The 20,696-nt window shown below is 40.4% G+C and overlaps 2 protein-coding genes across 3 annotated transcripts; one reads left to right on the top strand and one right to left on the bottom strand.

The window, feature by feature from the left end:
* Positions 1-264: 264 nt before the first annotated feature.
* Positions 265-19,789, top strand: LOC110059993 (DNA repair and recombination protein RAD54B-like). 2 transcript variants are annotated; one of them, XM_089279749.1, is made up of 28 exons: positions 265-485; positions 2,333-2,582; positions 2,674-2,722; positions 2,860-2,881; positions 2,990-3,011; positions 3,502-3,556; positions 3,803-3,890; positions 4,435-4,549; positions 7,668-7,798; positions 8,500-8,654; positions 9,313-9,360; positions 9,642-9,723; positions 10,011-10,091; positions 10,403-10,552; positions 10,682-10,738; positions 10,967-11,021; positions 11,601-11,707; positions 12,064-12,136; positions 12,533-12,756; positions 13,935-14,096; positions 14,653-14,779; positions 16,200-16,306; positions 16,503-16,568; positions 16,906-17,019; positions 17,541-17,615; positions 17,750-17,854; positions 18,648-18,722; positions 19,559-19,789. In XM_089279749.1, the coding sequence occupies exons 1-28, from the start codon at positions 339-341 to the stop codon at positions 19,649-19,651; spliced, it is 2,835 nt and encodes a 944-aa protein (XP_089135875.1). In that variant the 5' UTR covers positions 265-338; the 3' UTR covers positions 19,652-19,789. The 2 variants fall into 2 exon arrangements, with proteins under 2 accessions (XP_089135875.1, XP_020622371.1); XM_020766712.2 differs by having other exon boundaries at positions 13,929-14,096.
* LOC110059996 (uncharacterized) lies at positions 5,505-6,532 on the bottom strand. The gene has a single exon (XM_020766717.2). The coding sequence runs from the start codon at positions 6,515-6,517 to the stop codon at positions 5,822-5,824; it is 696 nt and encodes a 231-aa protein (XP_020622376.1). The 5' UTR covers positions 6,518-6,532; the 3' UTR covers positions 5,505-5,821.
* Positions 19,790-20,696: the final 907 nt, after the last annotated feature.

Genomic DNA, 20,696 nt, shown 5'->3' with positions numbered 1-20,696 from the left:
AGAGCATTATGGGTGCATAGCTCAGCGCATCATAAAGGAGGCGCGGTGCCTTAGTATTGCGCGCCAAAAAATTAGAAGCAAACCTAGCGAACAGGATTTTTAACCTTAAAGAAAGCTTCTTAAATATAATCACTAGTTAAAATCAATCAAAAATAAATTAAATTCTGATATTGTTTTTATTTTCACCATTTTCTTTCAAAAAGTGAAATTAGTTACAGGGGTGGGTTGGGGTGAAGTCAACACCAAACCGAGGCTGCCTCTCAGTGGCGCGAAGGACAAATTATTTTTGTGAAATGAAAATCATGAATGTCATAAAGATCTAATCATAATTTAATACAATGCGGCGTTCCGCGGCTCCATCCGTGAGAGCTGCCAAAAGAATGAAGTTTTGCACTCCGTTTCTGGCTGGAAGCAAGGAAAATACAACAGGAAACTCGACGAGTGCAACAACAGTTTCGCTCGCCAAACAATCAAATCCAAATCAGGTAACATCACAAGCTTACATATAAACGAAAACACAGCTGAATTTTGATAACTTCGCTGTTAATAATGTAACATTTTGTTCTTTCTAATTTTTGATTGCCTTTTGACTTCTGTGGACGAATATTAAAGCGACCTGCGAGATTCATAGTCACTGATTTAGACTACATGTAGTTTTAAAAACAGCTGATACGTGCATGAAGAAAAGAGAAAACATTGCTCTTTCAACTTAACTCAACGAGTAACTCAGTCCATTTGTTATAGTAGCGAAACATGTCAGCTAAAGGTTTGATTTTAATGTTTTTTTAAGAGAAAACAAAAATTTTTTACTGATATCCCCAAGGCAGGACTTGAAAAAAAACTTGAATTCCAGCTTGCCCTTGGGACAAGTAGCTCTAAAATTTTGCCTGCCCTGGGCTAGTTTGCTCTTTTTTCAATTTAGTTGGCAGATGATTTGCCTGATCCCTTGCCTTTGGGGCAAGTGAGAGTGAAAAGTTACTTGCCCAAAAGGAGAATGTACTTGTCCTTGACGACTGGACATCACTTTTTTCGAGCCCAGTAGTGCTATATTTGAAGATATGACCGATCATCTTAAGCAGTTGTGAAATTAAAGCCTGAGAAAAATTCAGGCCTGAATGGGATTCGAACCCATGACCTCTGCAATACTGACGTATTGCAGAGGTCATGCGTTCGAATCCCGTTCAGGCCTGAATTTTTTTCAGGCTTTAATTTCACAACTGCTCAAGTTGTGTATAACTGCGATGATCAATCATGTCTTCATATCTTTCTCCGCAGTTCAAATAAATGATCTTTCGTATATTCACTTGCAGTGCTATATTTGACATTCAGAAAGTGTCTTTGAATTTCACTCAGTCTTTTGTCTGAAATATGGCTCTAGACTAAATGGTGTAACCCTACATAGATTATAGACAGTATCAGATGAACAAATAAATTCCATACTGCCGTGCATCTGTTCAGTAATAGATCACTGATGTCATCAAAATGTGGTAAGAACAAAAAAGTGGAAGATAACTCATTAGGTGAGTGAGTCACTGATGTACTTACCACATTTTTACATCTTCTATGATCTGTCACTGAATAGACGCACGGCAACATGGAATCTGCTTGTTTCAAATAATAAAGAAACAAAAAAATTGTCCATGCATCTGTCCTCCAATAGATCATAAGTAACATAGGAAACAATTTGAACAAACCAGGAATATCAGCAGTTCGTCTTGTATGATCGTCCCGGTGATTGTCTGGGAGAGGATAGTTCTGAAATCGACTAACACTATTCACTTTACTCTGAAGATGACTTTCACTCAGGTTGTTGAAACATCATTCATTAACCACAGTTCTTTTCAGAACTATCCTCACCCAGATGATCAGACAACACAAACTACAGATCATAAGCACTGCAAGAACAATCAAAATGTGATAATAACTCAACATATTATAAAAGGCTTGACAGTTCTTCCTCCTGGCCCCATTTGTTTGAGGGCTGCCAGGATAATGCTATCCACCAAATAAATTGCTATCCAATGGATAACTGTTAACAAAACAAGCCACGCTATCCACTGGATAGTGATTTATCTGGTGGATAGCGTTACTAGTCCTCCTTTCAAATAACCCGGGTCTGGTGAATGTCTGTACCCAAATATGGGTCAACTTCTTCCCAGGATTCTCTAGGTACCTGTTCCACATAATGAAAACTCCCTTCAGTCCAGTCATTTACTTTATTACATTTTTCACTCTTGTGGTAATTAAGTTTGACAGGTTATTTGAGAGGAACCCAGTTTACTTACAGTAGTGTGTACAGTAACCAAGGTATTTCCTTGAATATAATTTTCAGATGCCCAGTGACAGAATCAGTTGTGAAGTTTCCGAGATTGACCAAGCCATGCTAAGTCCTTGCACCAGTGAAAATGACTTTAAAGGCGCTACAAATAGTGCAATTCCAACAAATTGTGCAAACTTATTGAAACCTGAGGACAAATTAAAGGTTAATAACCTTAGACCTCTTTCACGCACTCCAGTGACTAGTAGGTCAGAACCTTTCAAATGCCCTCTTCAACATTCTTCCACAGAAAATGTTCCTTCTGGTAAGTTTTCTCTTGCATCCTTGTTATCACTGAGGTGCTTATTATTTTTGTTTCTTAGTGCAGTACACTTTATGTTTGTCATTTTTTTCAGCAATTTCTGATGGAAAGGAAAGTACTTACCTCTATTTTAATGTTGTTTGGTAAGTTACTGATCAGAAATTCATGTAGAATGTGCAGAAACTTCTAAACATTTTGATTGAATTATACATGTTTTTGCAAGGAAAGACTCCATTGACATTCATTGTTACATTCATTGACAATGGTTTTCTTTTTTCAGGGGAAAGATGTCAAAGAAAAAGGTAACAAATCAATATTAGAATCATAACATTACATATTGTTCTCAGTAAATAATTGCTTTAATTACACTGAGGAACATTAATTAAAAGTTGTTTTCTTTATCATTTTAGCATAAAAAGTGGGAAGGAGATGGTGAGTATATTTTGTGCACATTAATTTGCATTATATGGTGCTGTGAGATTAAATGAAATTTTGTATTTAATATTAACAGGGGGTAGAAGAGAAAAGGGAGTTAAGATTTTCTCATCCAGAGATGACTTAAAGTCAAATGAGTGTAAAACAGATAAAGCAAGCAAAATGATGCTTGTCCAAGGCGTGGCTAAACTACTCATCAAAATTTGAAAGGAAAACTTCAAACCCAGTGGCCAGTGCCCTCATTTTAGATATAGAATGTCAGAGGATCTAGACATACTGAAGTATATAATCGAAAATGTAATTGCTGGTAGCATCCAATTTTTGCTTACAATGCATTCTTTGTCATTAGCATTGTCATTGCCATCAGGATCTCATCTCCATCACACCCTCTCAAAAGGCCTTGAGAAAAGTAATCGAACAATGGACTCAGATCTCACTGATCAGTTTTAGTTTTTCTGGGCTATTTATCATTTTATTCAACACTTAGGTATACTAATTACAAAAGGGAGAACTGCATCTTTGAAAGATCTGGAAGGAAAGGAGTAAGTGGACTAGTGACACAATGCTTACAAGTGATATTTAAATGCAGTTAAATGTAATTTATCATGGAGTTGTTCTGCTAAGCACATGCAGCAAGATTCCACGTGTTCTTGGACCAAAGGGCCTTGTACAATAAGACTCTTCCTTATGAGCCACATTTTCTAGCACAAGGAAGAAAATAGTCAGTCATTTTCATGAAGATACGAGAGTGGAAAGTACAGATAATATGTCACATATGAATTTTTCAGGATTGCCAAAGGTACCGGTTACAAGTCATCTGAACTAGAATCTCTTCAGGAGGGGAACACGCTTTGTATTGGTGGAAAAGAGATAGAGGTGAGAAGAAACTTTATGCTATGGCCTTTGTTATTAATCATCCTAAGATGCAAAAACTTGGGACTGGGGAGTGTTTTACATTGACCCCAAAATATGTGCTTTCTTCTCTAGGATACCAAACTTCAGCATAACTAGTCACAATTGGGTATCCTGTTGATGTTTTCAGAATCAATTTCCCCCTAATCAAGGTCTCTATTGAAGAGATCTTTACTTTCTTCAATCCAGGGGTTTCACTAATATCCAGGCACAGAGCAAATTGACTGGTTGTCAGGATGATTTTGTCTACCTGATCATCTAGAGGAAAGTGTTGCTAAAAAGAAGTTCAGTTCAAAACATTTTGCCCGCCTATGAAAACCAGTTGCCTTCCTGCTAAAAACGTCAATGAAAACCCCTGTCAATCTGCAATATTCTACATGGAGGCATCTTTTTCCTTAGTTTCCTTAGTTTCCTTAGACATCACTTCCATACCCCATGTCTTTACCCCCTCCCACCCTCTTTGTCATGTCCCACCACATGTACTGACTATGTCATGTTGTCTTCTCAGGTTATGAGCTGTCTAACTGCTGAGGATTATCTAAGTGGGAAATGCTTTCAGCAACCTGCAGTCTCATCCCCTCCAGTAATACACATACTCTCCAGGCCACCTTCTAAACAAACAGGTGTGCTACTACAATACTTTTTAATCAACTGAACCTGAAGTTTTGTCAAATAGTGCAAGAAAACTTTTAAAATTTTGCCCAGAGAGATTCAAAATCGGCGAGTTTTTGCCACAATAATAAGGAGGGGGTTTCGAGATATTTAGAAAATGTTTTGTGATATTTAGACATTTTTTTTTGGAGAATTTCAGGAAAGAAATTTGCTAAAATAGGCAATTCGCTCTCTAAAAGGCTGGATAACGTCATCCAGTGGATAAGTGCTGATTTACATCCGGCACATATTTACCTTTTGAACAACTGGTATAAAAAGAGCGCCAGACTAAGGGGCCAGAACAGGACGAACTTCAGTATCCAGGGTTCCTCGACCGGAGCAACTACACCATGTTGCGGAAAAGGAGCGCGCACTTCCTTCCATCTCTGTACTCATAAAATAAGCATATTTCGAACGTACTGGAAGAACGTACTGGCCGAGTGCTGCCAAATTTTGCGAAAGTACTGAAATGGAGCAAAATTATGATAGGTGTTCGATTCGTACAAATCGTGCTCAACAAACAATTTCTTAAGTGGTAGTATCCGGAAGATTAATGTCTGTAATTGTTTGAAAAGTCGACAAGGAGAAAGTTGGGTCAACGCAAATTTGTGCTTAATTGACGTAACCTTGCGTTAGAATTAAACAAACAAATTATAAAGCGTGTGTAAAAAACACAAAAACACTTAAGTGCGTGTAAAACAAACAAAGTGTGTGTTAAAAAAAACACAAAAACACTAAAGTGTGTGTAGAGTAAATTTACAAACATTCTGTTTTTAACAAGGAAAAGTACCAAGTCTTTAAATTCAGGATCTACAGACATGTAATAAAGTCTGTAAATAGGGTCCAGATTTTCCAATGGGAGAGGCGGTGCTTTGTCCTAACTTCAGCCCGTTCTTAAAAATCCCAGCGTAACACAGAATGTGGGAATTTCAATTTTAAGAAAGACTTTATTAAATTCAATTTGATTCAGTATTGAGAATGAAAATCTTCCAAATGGAAGAGGTTAAACATCGCTTGACCTCGTTAGACGTTACCACTCCTACTGAATTTGTTTTTCAACACCAGTCTGAAAATGATACTTCTCCACACTCCATAAGGTCCTCCGAGGTCATCTTCGTTCGTGATCAATAAGTTAAAATTTGAATTTTTCTGTTCATTTGGTTGGGAAATTTCCTTTTCATACTCATTGTTCACTCGTTTAACTTTAACGTTCCGTTTCGAAACTTAAAATGTTCAATAATTGTTCAGTACAGTCGCATCTTCTCCAGTGTCTCGTCCAGGCTTGTCGACTGAAGTATTTCCTCCAAATCCTTTTGATTTTTTTCGTCCACTTGCTTCCTCTTTGCGATCCACTCATCCTTGGCGGCAAATCCCCGGTCGATCATCAACAGCTGCAGCCAGTCGTAATCTGAAAGAGCCTTCAGTTGAACGCCTTCCTCCACCAGCTTTCTCAAACCTAGGGCGTTATCCTCGGCGACCTTGTGCACACGGACGTGAATGTTATGAAGATGAGCGAAGCGAATCGACACGCACACCCCCTCATTTTGCGCGCTCCACTCGCACAATTTTTCTGCACAGTCTCCACACGGTGAGAAGTTGCTGAGTAGGCATAAGTCCTTTACGCCCTGCAATGGCTTTTCCTCCAACCCCTCGATAGATTTCTTGTAAGCGTGCGTGCTCGTGCTCTTGTAGACCTTCCGTGACACAATCTTTCCATCTTTCCCTCTAGCAACAGCAAGCACGACACCGTCTGACGGCCAAAAACCTCCGGGTACACCGGATTTTAGTATTGCGGTCAAGTCAAAGTCGTCTGGTGTAGGACTGCGTGGTCCAGAATTAGCCATGCCGATAGTGAAACTCAGTTGCATGTATTTGAAAGGACAAGTCGATCTTTCTTCGTTTCCGGTTATGCGGTTGCACTTTACATGACAACCAGACATCCATAATCCATTATCTAAGTCAACAGTTACTTTCACTTATCAAATTTCCTTGTATGAGAACAATGATCGGAATTGCACTCTTGTATAATAACCGATTAACGAAGCGTACTATTGCTGGGGAGCTTTGAGGTCTTTGAGCTGCAATATATGCCGTAGTCCTAATCTGCTTTCTGTCGGTAAGATGCGCTTGAACAATGTGTATTTTTGCACAAAAGATGAAAATAAAGCGGAACCCCGGCGATAAATTTATAAATCCATTATATTATCTCCTTCCGTCGGATCAGAGCTTCGCTTGCGCTTGTGACTCAACGGTGAGCCTGCTCGCAAGCTGATTATTTCCAAATTGGACAGCATGAAGATGTTTTCCTAATACATTTACCAAATAAAGCCTTGGGACTTCAAAGGGTGGTTGTTGTCCACATTAACGAGGAGGTCGCCAGCACTAATAGACCTGTTTGGAACTGGCGCGGAAAGATTTCGCTGCTTTTTCTCCAACATATATTTTTCGCCGATTTTGCGAGATTTTTCACTGCCGTTTCGATTTTCCCTCACAGTTAGGGGTTTTCGACAGTAGGCAAAGTAAACACATGATTCATTGTGTAACTAGTTTCCTATTCAATCTAACCAGTTCTAAGCGTAGTACTCTTTTCAACCAATCAGAAGCACGACCGTTTTCCCGCGCTTGGCTTTGGTTGCACGTTTTTGTCTCGAGTCCTGATTGGTTTACTGCGTTGTTTGCGCTTGTTGTGATTGGCTAGATGTGGTTGATTGTGGGAAGGGCATTCGAAGACTCCATAGGTCGACATTCACTAGGGAACATGTTGCACGGACAGTTTTTCTCTCATGACATGTCCGTTTTTGCGGAAAAATTCCGTTGCCGGAACAAAATTTTGTCACCGTAACATGTTGCATGAAATTCAGCGGATTTGAATTCGTGCTCCATGAAACAGTGAAATAATGACCTTAATTTTCAAATCGCATTGTTTGCACTGCCCTTGCAAACTGTTCATGATACAACATAGAAATGAACCAAAATCGCCTTCACGTTCCCGCAACATGTCCCGTATAGTGTGACGACCTCATAAACCAAACTCATTTTAAATTTCACCAAACGTTTTCCTAAATCTTCCATGTTGCATTCTTTACCAAGGTTTGCACAAGCCTTTCGTTTGCAACGTGAAGACAGATGTGAAAGCGGAAACCCGGAAGGCTGTGACGTCACGTCATGACGTCAACTCCCCTGGAGCTCTTGTCATGCCTCGGCCCAGTGCTTCTCATCAGGTAACCGCTTTTCAAACTTCTGAATTTGCTTTGATGAACAGCTTACGTTCGAAACGTCAGTTGTATCGCCTTCCATGGCGATTACGTAATTCCTCTATCAACTCGCCAAACTACCGTAAAGTCCTGTAGGTAATTTCCCTCGGTATTTTCGGATTTAGCAGCGTTTTGCTATCGTTAGTTTGACTTTCGGAGGTTTGCAACTGCATGATAAAAATTTAAGGCGATCAGTCTCTGGACCATATAGTACACTTAGTGGACTTGCTCACTAGTCGAGCTCGAACTCCAAGTTCGTTGCGAGAGAAATGTCCGCGACGCTCAAAACTCGTGTGCGAAGATGGCGGCGAAGAGGAACGAGAGGGCTTCGAGAAAGTCTATAAAACATGTTGAAAATTATTCATCGTCGTATTGAACACAGTAACGCCCGTCTTAACTTAAATGAAAAACTAGATAAGTTTATTAAAGGCTTGTTTTATCTGTTGTTTCGTATCTGAAAAGTAAAGTTGCGTTTGAGGCCGCTATTTTTGGGGGTGTGTTACTTTCGAGATTTGCGAACAACTGCGAAATGTTATTTCTTACTTTCGGACCCTTACGCTGTTGAATTATTTTGCATGTACATATCGCAGTGTATTAACGATTGCCTTAGTGGCTCACTTTGTTTAGTTTTCACTTAACTTGTCGCACTTTGTTCATTCCTAACACAGCTCGAACACAATCAAGGGGGACTGGATATCATAGACGTTGTGGTGGACCCACATTTGTCGCAGCATCTGAGGCCCCATCAGAGGGAAGGTGTGGTGTTCCTTTACGAGTGTGTGATGGGGTTAAGGAATTTCAACGGAAACGGTGCAGTTTTAGCGTGAGTATTATCAGACTTAGTGGGCCGGGGTTTTGTTTGCAAGTCTTTGCACTGAACGACTGTACGCTAAGGTATGACGTGTTTCCGCTAAATGCGTTGAATCCCAAAAAAAACCCCACAATCTTTAAGGTGTGAAAAGGCAAAAATAAATCGATATAACGGTTAAAAGTGATGGGTTGGTGAAAGGAAGTGTGCAACCCAAATAATATTTGCTCTTGATTGACTCAAAATTCTGATTACTAAACTGAATAAACCGATCAGAAAAGGAACTGAAGTGCGGAGAAAATTACTCATATCTTTGGCTCTAAAAGGCTACATTTCCGCTTGGATTAGGAGCTAAGTGAACAAATCGGAACGTTTAGCTTTCAGAGCAAACACCTGCTTACTCAGTTTTCAGGGATCACGTAGGAATCTTCTACAAGAATTCCATCAGCAGTCGAAAATTGATTACAACGTTTGCTGTGCCAAACCGCGCGCGAAATAGCTTCATGGTCGTGACGTGGGAATGTCTTGCTGGCTGGCTATTTCGCGCGCTTTTGGCTGGTAACGTTACTTAACTACTAAAGTACACTTTAAAATTAATGCATCGTCACGAACATTGTAACGCTATCGGTATTTCATCCTGATACTGAAACTGTTTTCTTTTTTCTGTGTTTAGGGACGATATGGGACTGGGTAAAACTCTTCAGTGCATTTCTTTGATATGGTAAGACTGCTAGTTTTCTTATTTGTCGAAGAACTCCTTTTCTTGTTATAGGTGTGTACAGGCCTTGCACCACTTTGCAATTTTTTGGTGGGAGTGAGACAGGTTGGTCACTGGTGTGGATGACAAATATTTTAAGTTTCGCGTTCGCGTCGCGCTCTGATTAAACAAAACCGTGCACTTAGATATTCCGCCGTAATTTTGCCGACGCTCTTGAAATTCTTTTTTATATTCTGCAATACTCGTACAAGTTAAATTGATTTTCAAGAGATGTTTTACAACAGGACGCTTCATAAACAAGGCGTGTACGGTGGACATCCTTCAATCAAGCGAACACTCATTATAACACCAGGAAGTCTCGTCAAGGTATTTTGTACCAAGACTAATTTAATATACTCGAATTAGCGGGATTTAACTGTATCATATGATTAGTTTCGTTTTAGATTAGAACAAAACCAAGAAAAAAAAATATCAGGATGGCATATTTTATCCATAGTATTTTTAAGTTTACTTTTTACTGTGTCACCAATACAGTAATTGATGACATTCGACACATTACTAAAGGCCTTCTTTACTTATTTTGTTACTGTCAGTTACTGAACGTTGTTGAAAGGTTTTTCGTGGCTAAATTCTTTCTTTCTTGCCGTTTCCAGAATTGGAGTTCTGAGTTCCGCAAGTGGCTTGGTAACGAGAGGCTGAAAGTCTATACTGTCAACTCCGACAAGAGAGTCAAGGTGAAGAATTGTGGTTCAGCTCAAGGTGTTGGCAGAAAATTTCCAAACTACTGTTCCCTGAAAAAGTACAACAGAGCATTTCTTGTAGACAACGTAGGTTTGAATACAGGTATTTCGGGCGAGTGTTCTCTCGTTCTTGGATTTCATACCAAAGCTGACGGAGGACGTGAAAAATCCACCTCCCCACCGAACTGGACTCTGGCTGTCCATCTTTCGAGTTTCGAGATGATTCTAGTGGTAGTGGCTATGGTAGTGGTAGGTGAGTCATCCTACCGCAGCCTTAATCTAACAGTTTTAAATGTTTATTGCAGGAGTTTATCAACAGTCCTCTTTATCCAGTGATGATTATCAGCTATGAGATGTTCCTACGCTCAGTAGAAGAAGTCAGAGACATAAAATTTGGACTCGTTATCTGTGATGAGGCACACAGGTTGAAAAACACCGCGATTAAAACTGCTACGGTGAGTTCTGGGAATTTTGTTAGCTTTTCTTCTTTCTCTGATTCCGCTGTTTAAAATAGGATATCCTATCCCCACACTTTGGAATAAAAGAGTCGGGCGGCATCAGTTTGATTTTATTTCATCTTGCAGATGATTTCTGGGCTCAAGACAAAGCGGCGGATTCTTCTTACGGGAACTCCAGTGCAGGTTGGCCGCTATTTTCTCCTGATCAAGACTATCAGTTTATCTCTCACGTTCTAATTTTGTCTTGAAGAAGCTAACCCGTGTATTTTGCTAATCTGATTCAGAGTTAACTGCCGTAAGTAATGAGACTACATTAGGTTCACCCCAAGCCTACACACTTGTGCCAGGTATAAGTACAGGAGGAAACGGTCAAACTGTTTATTTCATTTCTTTTCTTTCTTTGACATACAGAATGACCTCAAAGAATTTCATTCACTCATCGATGTGTGTAATCCAGGGATTCTTGGTACGTTTCATCTTAGCCTGATTATCAGGCCTTCCTTAGTGTCATATTTGTGCATGGAAAGGAAAAATGACGTGTCGCGGCTTTCCTCTTGTCATAATAGCACCGTTTACCATTGTTCAAGTTTTCCTCAGGTTGTTAACACAGCTTACCCAGTGATGGAGTGACAAAACAAAAACAACAAAAACTAGACATGAACAAGGCAGTGATTTTCATCACCTACTCTGTTCCATATGGCTCACTTGATACTCGGGAAATTAGAAGCGCTTAAAACAAAGGTCGCGACGAATTTAGCGAGTTAGCGAGACAATGATAAAGGACGGATTGACGGATTCAGAGAGTGGAGTGGGGAAATGGGGGCAGGAACTTTGAGTCAAAGTGAGCCCATTCTTGCTCGAAAAGGGGCAGGGAGTGAAGAAAGACCCCAACAAGTCGAACATTTTAGAGCACTTCGGCCCTCGTATTTTTTAGCTAAAGATAGGAGGCGGGGGAGGGTGGAGGGGTGTGTGCTCGACACTCCTCTGCCCACTGATTTCCCAGATCCACCACTGGTATGTTTAATGGTGATACCTGTTTCTTTAGGTACACAATCATCTTTTCGCCGATTGTACGACGAACCCATTGTCCGGGGACAGCAACCTGATGCCAGTAGTGAGGAGAAACTACTAGGTCAATTTAGAGCTGCTGAGGTAATCAACAGCTATCAACCGCTATTTTCTCCTTACAATATCATATATCTTGAAGCGACGAGGACATGAGAATAAAGATAATCATCAATCAGTGGATATTGTCTTGATCCACCGATAAATTCTCAAAACTAACATTAAAATAAACTTTACTGCATTCAGTTGATTGAGTTTATATTCTAGGTTGAAAATGCCAGTTTGGACCTAGAATCGTACATGATTAGAAAACGTTCTCTGCAGCTACAAGCTCGTTTCTTTGACGCAGTTTAACTTTTGGGCGTTTCGATCCCCGATACTGTCTGGTAATAGATAAATTCGCTCACAGATATTTTTCCTTGTTTTTTTTTCTCGTATCTTAGCTCAATAGGTTGACGAGTTTGTTTTTCTTGAGGCGGACAGCAGAGGTCAACAGCCGCTATCTTCCTCCTAAAGGTACGCGCATTAACGATAACGTTAAGCACTTGACAATATTAAAAAAGTAAAGTACTTATCACAATATTAGCAAAACCTGTGAGTAGTCCGATTCCTTTAAATAGAGATAAGATAAGAAAAACATTTTTGTCATCTAGTGATTTGGAAATGTAGCGCGAACACCATCTCTCTTAATGGCTTTTGGAAAGAAAATCTCGCTACTGTGATTGCTTAACCCACACTCAGGCAACTTTTTCCTGTTACCCCGCCTTAGTTTTACGGTGGAACGGGAGTACTTTATGGCAGCTTATAAAACAAGTCTCCCCCAACGAGTGTGCGTCACTGCGGTTTATAGAAAGTCAGAGATATTTGCTAGCTCATAGCTTATCACTTCTTTGTTCGCTCGCTTCCTCTCAGTGGAATCAGTCGTGTTCTGTCGGCCCAGTCTTCTTCAGCTTTCACTGTATCGCCATCTTCTTACATCGCGTGCTGTGCGGTCATGTCTGACGTCATATTCCTTTGGAGGGTCACGACACTTGGTGTGCATTGGTGCTTTAAAAAAACTGTGCAATGATCCCAGCCTCATTTATTCACAATGCCAAGAGGCAAAAGAGATAGCTGACAGTTGGGACATGGATGAGGTGAGTTTCGTGTGTCATTTCAGTCTAAGCTTTACGTTTGGATGTTGATTTAGTAGTAGCCTAAAGAGATGGAATGTTTGTCCTCATAACTTGAATTATAATATAGATAGGACCCTGCGCGCGGTCTGACTGGTCGAAAACCCATGTTTTATCAGAGTATAAAACATAGAAAAAGCGTGTTTTATTGTTTGTCGCCACATTACCCCTATATCATAAAGCAAATGAAGAGGCCTAAGCCGTGTATTACACTGGGATAAAACACTACGGACATTTGAGAACACTCGAGAAATGTAGAAAACACGAGCCGCAGGCGAGTGTTTTCTACATTTCCCTCGTGTTCTTAAATGCCCGTCGTGTTTTATCACAGTGTAATACACGGCCTAGGCTTCTTTATTTGTTAAATATAGATTAAGAAAGGATAGGTTGTAAAGAAACTTTTGTACTCTGTGGGTGCGTAAGTGAAACAATTTGGTTATCAAATTTAGGGAGCTCTTTTTGTGGCGTTAACGTCCTTTTTTGATAGCTGCTAGGTTTGGGGGGGGGGGGGGTTTCTTTGCTGCGGGAATAACGTGCAGGCTGACAGGATTCATGAGGAACTTTTGGTTGCTCGCGCGGGACCGCCCATTCTGTAGCGCGAGACTACGCGAGCCAAGCAGAAGAAAAGAACATCCGACGAGGAAATGCAGTCCGTTTCATGCACTTGTCATCCCTGAGACGCTGTCTTGTGCAAGCGACTTAAAATGTGGAATGAGCGCGAAAACGAAAGTCTTGTGTGCGAACTTCTGCTGCTTTCCGCTTTTCTAAACATTCTCCATTTGCCCTCAAACCGCTATTCCCCACGCCTTCTGCTCATAGAGGTGCGGCTCTTTTTTGCTTCAATCCGACTCCCTGCGAGGTTTACCTGCGCCATTTTTCTTATAACTGCCCTCGCGGTTTTCATCTGAGGTGATAAACCTGTTCGATGACGCTGCGGAGGAAGATCTACAGCTACTGGAGCTGCTGGCAGTCTTCTACGTCAACTCCAAACATTCTCACAATGGTTTCTTCACGTGGCGTCGCTGTCAGGATCCTGAGACGCTTTCCCCCCAATTAACTTTTTAGTCTTCTTAATACGTTTTAAACCGTTGTAATACTCTTTAAACTGATTTTATTTCTTTTAATCATTTGTTCAGACTCAGGACACGTCTGTGTTTGAAGGCCTTGATCGTTCGTTTCCCAAGGATTACAAGCCTGATCACTTCACCACAGACCACTCAGGAAAACTTCAAGTTCTTAGTCACATACTGGCTCAGATACACCGCCAAGGAGAGAGAGTGGTGCTTGTGTCAAATTACACTCAGGTAAAAATGGTCCTTGAACATTACGCACCACGAGTTTGTGTGAAAACATCCATGATCTTTGTTATATTGCCTTTAATTACAATGTTACACCACTTTGCATGCCTTTGAGGTAGTGTTCTAAGGCGGCAGATATATAGTGAATGAGCTGTCGATAGAAAATTCGGAATGTAGAGCCTTTTACAAGGGGACCATGATCGTGGATGGAAGAACTTTAATATTTCTTGATCTGTTTCGCAATTCGAATGAAGTTGCGTGATGACATTTTATCGCTATATCGCGGTAGATTTTATGTTTGTATTTCTGGATTTTGTTCGTTTTAACGGGAATTTTGCTGTACTTTGGTAGTTTTATTACAGTTCTGTTTCGACTCTTGTCGTGTGTTCTTGTCATTTGATCTCAGCTGTAGTCTTTATTAGTCTAATTTTACAGTCTCTACATGATCCACCACGCTCAATCATTTTCCAGCTACAACTGGGCCCGTTCAACCTGCAAATGCATGCCTTGAGAAAGGCTTGTTTTCGTAGATTCTCTGATTGTTTTCATTTTCGCGCCACAGACTCTTGATTTACTTCAAAAGCTCTGTAAGAACAGAAGTTATGAATTTCTTCGACTGGATGGTAAGACACCGACAAGCAAACGACAATCACTGGTGGATCGTTTCAATGATAAGCACTGCAAAATCTGTAAGTGTTTTTAAATCCTTAGTGTAAACCTTTGTGACGTAATAATTTCACTTTAAAAGCGCGAGACGAGGCTTTCCGTCAGAGGCAGCACAATGCTGAATCCGGTCTTTGAGTTTTCCTAAATGAGAACGCCGAGTATGCTTCTTACTTTTCAAATTATAGTCCAGACAATCGGGGGCAAAGGTAGCCGACACCGCCCGGAAAAAAAAGCTTTCTCTGTCCAAATGTAATTTGTCCTACGTACATTCCTCATATTTCGCCCCTCCCCCCTTTCCAATGATGTAACCGCGTGACAGCGTCGTCAAACTCTGCTTCGACATTGATGGGGGGTGTGGGGGATGGGGGGTATGTGGGGATGGGGGTGGCTATTGACGAAAAAGGTGTTTCTTTTATCAAGAGACGCACGAACTCGGTTCGAAAATGTCCGATCTGCAAAAATGTCTCAACTCTTTTGGGCCTGATTGCAGCTATAGCTAGAGGACTAAGAGTTGTACACACAGTAGACTGACCTCGCTACCTCCAGCTTCCCGCAATTCATCTTCCCGTGGATACTTTTTCAGTCACTTACCATCAGCTATCTCGAACCCCCGACATCTCGAACTATTAAGGGCCTCCCAAGGTGGGAGGGGGGTAGCATGTTCCCTTGATCCCTTGAAAATTTCACTTTTTCTCCCTTGTTCGCTGTTAAAAAATTCCAGTGTTCCCTAAGATTTTTTGTCAAAGTTCCCTTTAAAAGTAGAGATATCCCCTGTTCCCTCAAAGAATTGAAAAAATATCACTGTTCGCTTGAAATAAATGATCATGTTCCCTTTTTCTCCAAAATCCCCGGAGGCCCTCACTATTTTTCGTTTCAAGACTTTAGGATTGCGGGGTTGAAGAGTATGAAGTCTTGGTGTTAGGGGAGGACATGCTCCTCAGCGTTTGAAACCCTAAGACAGATTATGCAACAAAATTAGTATTTCGAATGACTAATGACATTGAATGTCTTTATAGATGTGAAAAAGAAGTTTCATGTTACTGGTTCCTCTGTACATAGTCGTGTTCACAGCAAAATAGTGGAAGTCACCCTCGTTCAATGTACACTACCCCTAGTCAAGTTGTTAAATCCATGTGTATGCATGAAACACAAATAAACATAAAAATATATATATGTGCCCCGATCCATAAAGGTTAGACTGCTGTCAGCCGTTCTTTTCTCTTACGGTCAGACGAGTGTTTGTCCGTGAACCCGAACGCAAAAGGCCGGTATGGACGCTGCGCCCAAGTCTCGTCCCAATCCTTACTAGTAGTCTAATAAAAGTTGAAAAAGGTTTCTGTACACACTGTCTCCACGCTTTTCAGTGGGAAAGCTTCTCTGTAATACATTGACCTCATAAACTCAGTGTCGACTCAGATGTCCGCTTTCTCTTTTGTGGTACAGTTGTATTTCTGTTGAGTTCTAAAGCTGGTGGAGTGGGATTGAATCTGATTGGAGCATCGAGGCTTGTCCTCTTTGATATTGACTGGAATCCAGCCAATGATATACAGGTTTGAATAAAGATTTGTATTCGTTTGTATTTGTAATTTTTCGCATGTGGCAAAACTGCTTCAGCTTCCCAATTGGCACCTCACATGAGAGCGTGCCAATACATCTGCTCTATTTTCCAGTATTTTTGTCTTCTGCATTCTTAAGCCTCTCCCACTTGTCTCAGTGACCTCATTCATGTTTTTGTTTACTCAACAGTCAATGGCAAGAGTGTGGAGAGATGGTCAGAAAAAGACAGTTCATATTTATCGTCTCTTGACAACGGTAATTACTCAAAGGCGTCTATATTTTAAGTGTCAATAACTCGGTCAGCAGACGTTGCAAAGAACGATTGGTATAACATTTCTACACTTTCACTGCTGGGGAAGAGTTAATCTCAACCGCCTTATGTCTAATTTTAGGCCTTTTTTTCTGGCTCTAATTTGCCACTTAGGAAAATTTTACTGTTAGAATCATTTCTTTCAGTAAAGGAGCTTTGGTCTTTGCTTTATCCTTTTAAAACATTGGTGCTGTTTCATGAAAAGATTAATGCCATTTCACGCAAAGGTAGCTCATGTCGATCACGGGTTTGCTCATAGAGCACTTCGATTGACTAATGCAGGGAACCATTGAAGAAAAGATATACCAGCGTCAAACCGCCAAGCAAGGGCTGAGTGGAACGGTGGCTGATGCTAAGGAGGCTGTAAAAGTTGAATTTTCCCGCGAGGATCTTAAGGTAATTACTTAATGCTACTAACTACGGTGGTTTTTGTATTTAATGCAAATTGCCAGGCTAAGCCGCTATTTGGCTAGTCTCTTACGCAGCCGCTATTTGGGTTAGATAGATAGATAGATAGATAGATAGATAGAAACTTGATTAAAAATGTCATCAACCACCTAGCTGGGGAAAAACTCCCCTACTAATACGGGGACATAACAAAAACGAGTTAAATTAGAAGAAAATACTATAGCTATAGCTATTTACAATAGTAAAATTGTCAAGCAACTCTCCTCCACAACGTTAGAAGTTGCATGACGATCCAAATAACGGCTGCGTAAGAGACTATGTAACGCAGTGCAAACTAAACTGACACCAAGCGAAAACTACACAAGTTGTTCCCTTGATCAACAAAGAAGTCGTTGCCAATGTGTTTTCGCTCCATAGTCAATGACTCTCTGTTCTAATCAAACCTGGTCTCTTTGTTAGCGGAAGGAGCGTAGTCGTTAGTATTAATTGATTGTTATTTGATCCCACAGGACTTGTTCACGCTACATGAGAACACCTTGTGTCTTACACACGACCTCCTGCAGTGTAACTGCGTGACGTCAGAGGTGGGTCATGTTTGAGAACTCTTACCGCTTTCGACTATTCCAGTAACGGGTTATAAGAATTGAGAACTGAAAATGATTGGCAACATGTTTTTCAAATATTTTAAACCACAACATTTTGTTGGCTTTTTATCAAGGTTGAAAGTGACGAGGAATGTCAATCAGAGCCAGCAGCCAATCACCAATCAAGCCGTCACGCCACCAGGCCCTGTCAGCTAAGATGTGATAACAACAGCAGCCAGGTGTGAACAATAAGTGAATTTAAGCGCCGAAAAACGCGCGAGAAAGATAAAAAAAGTTAATACGAAACGAGATACCGAGGCAGGGTCAATGTTCTAACGATAACAAGCTTTCGACGCTGCCACAGCGTCTTTCTCTAGTGAATATGGCGGGAATCTATTTGTCACGTGAGCTTGGGTAAACCAAGTCACGTGCCTAAGCATCCCCGTACTGGGCCCGGTCGTTTCTTATTATGTACCCGATAAAAAAGTTGTTATTGTAAGTAAGTAAATAAGTAAGTAAAGACTTTATTTAAAGAGGGTAGCACTAAAATAGTATAAAAATACTAACAAACCAGTGGCCCTCTACAAATTATGTTCTATACGGATGTTAAAACTATGGCTAAACTATGAGATAATATAACGAATAAAAATACAAGAGATACGAGATAAAATCATTTAAAAGTATAAAAGTATAACTAAATCACAGAATAAAATGATTTAAAAGCTGCTGTTCTTCAAAAATGTTTTTCAAAAGAGAGTTCCTAAAAGAATTGAGCGACGCTATTTTCCGCATTGATAGCGGTAAGCTGTTCCAGGCTTGACAAGCAGTCACAGTAAATGTTATTCCTCCGAACGTGAGGTATAGTACATCTGTGACACTTACAGACAGAGTTCTTTGTAGTGTTTATATGGACTGAGACGAAGTTGAGGTAGAATTTGACGTGTCGCACTATAAGTCCTACAAATATCTTTTTGTGCAAAACAAGGGTTTCGATTATCAAGTTTAATTTACTTTCTGAAACGTTTTTTTTAGAAAACTCTGTCGATAGCAGAGTTAATGGATTGGCAGCACTTTCCATCTCCAAGCATTCCTGGCTCAGACTTTGAGGTAATGCAGAATAAGGGTACAGTAGTAAGGTTTTATAAACATTAAATTCTTCCCAAGATGGTTGGTGTTTAAAGGTGCTCAGCCCTTCACATCATTGATAGCTGTGCTGCTATTGGGTAATTTTAATGAACTCTAAATGGAAAAGCACTTTTTTCTTAGTACATCTCTCTCCCTTCTTTTTCATTTGCATTTCATTTGTTGAAGCTGAAGGCTGAGTCAGATTTGGGTCACTCTCCCACAGCGCCAGAGATTATTCCGTAACATGAAGGCACGGGACTCGTCCTTCTCAATGGGTTCCGTTCACTTGTCGAGCACTGGCGCACAAAATGAAACCTTCATTGTTAGCTGTCCTATGATCTATTAAACCTTATCCACTTATTTACTGGTCCCGAGGAAAGCAAAATTAACTGTTTACCTAGGGACCAGTAATTAAGGAATACCGAAAACAAATTAGTTCTTCCACAACCTCGAACTGATTATCTTAAGAGAAGTTTTTGGTACAGCGGAGCTCAGTTGTGGGACAACTTATCTATAGACCTAAGACAAGCATCTTCACTGACCGATTTCAAATCTAAATTAAGTCGCCACAGTTTAAAGTAATGTCTTAATTTTAAGTATTTTTAGACACGGTCTTCATGAAAAGCAGTCTTGTGTAATTATCGCTCGCCGGGGCGACAATTAGATTTAGCCTTTGCCATGTGACCATAAATCTACCAATAAGAGCGCGCGTTAGATTCAACTAAACTACAGCTATATAACAATCCTTGTTAGCTTTCCTATGGTCTCGATATGTTTAAGCGTCTCAAAATAAGATCGTAACACCATCTCTCTGACAGGACGATGCTGTAACAGAGGCTGGCAACACGGTGTCATTTGTGTTTAGAACCAAGACATTTGGACAGGACACAACGCAGCAAAGCCGGTCGTAATACAATAAAGGGTTTACTTGGAATATGGTTCTTTTACCAAAATCAAATGTGGTAAGCCGTGAAAAACACGAATATACAAAATGGTGAAATGTTTGTTATTTCGGTGAAAGGTTAATAAAAGGTCAGCCACAAAAATGATTATTGTGTGTTAATCACTGCTGGTGGGTGTGTATTACTTGGTGACAAGACTTCCCATTCCTAGACTCAAAACTCTCTCCGATTATAAGACCCCTCCCCGGTCTGATGTAACCCCAGAGGGGTCTGGTTAACACAGGTTAGATTTAGCTTTGAGATGATGAGCGATTGTTGGACTGGGTAAAGCATAATAGTGTGATTCGTTAGTGGTGAACAATCAATTAGGACCAAATGGAAACAACAAGAGTTCAAGCTCTGGCTTTTGTTGGGCATGAAAATCTGCTCTGTCAGCAACTCGTGGACTGTTGCGCAATTTTAGTTAACTCAAATTCTTCTTGAAAGTCGTGCAGAGTTTTTCTCTTTTTTCTTCCCCACTCCCGCGCTGACACTTAAAGAAAACTGTCATGCAACTCTCATGGATCACTCTTGGTGATTCTCGTTCTTGTTTGGGCTCAGTAGGCTTGACAACAATCTTTGTATTTTTAAACATGAATCATCGCCTACAAATAGTACAAATCGGCACAGAAATCAAGTAATCTGCAAAATTGGTTGGCAGAACTCTTCAACGCGCCTTTGTCTCTGTTTGGTCTACTTTGTCATGAGAATATCCTCAAAATATATTAGATCCGCGTAAATGAAGTGGTAAATGAATTTAGCGTCGAGTGTCCCGCTCGCCACATTGAAGAAAGAAAGCAACTAAATGTCTCCGCCATGGTGTTTCTTAATGCTGCTCTTAGGAGAATATGTTGACTTTGTCTTGATATTTATTTTAAAAAGATCACTTTTTCAGTTGTATCTATTTTGCGCAGTGTATGGACATGCTGATGTCACTCAATTGTTTTCATAACATGCTTGATGTGAAAAAAAAAAACCAGTGCCGGATCCACATTTCTTACTACGGATTTTTCGT

This window comes from Orbicella faveolata, unplaced genomic scaffold (assembly GCF_042242905.1).
Source record: "Orbicella faveolata isolate gen_17 unplaced genomic scaffold, um_ofav_v1 contig_47, whole genome shotgun sequence".
Classification (NCBI taxonomy): Eukaryota; Metazoa; Cnidaria; class Anthozoa; order Scleractinia; family Merulinidae; genus Orbicella; species Orbicella faveolata.
This window is presented reverse-complemented; position numbering and strand designations above follow the sequence as displayed.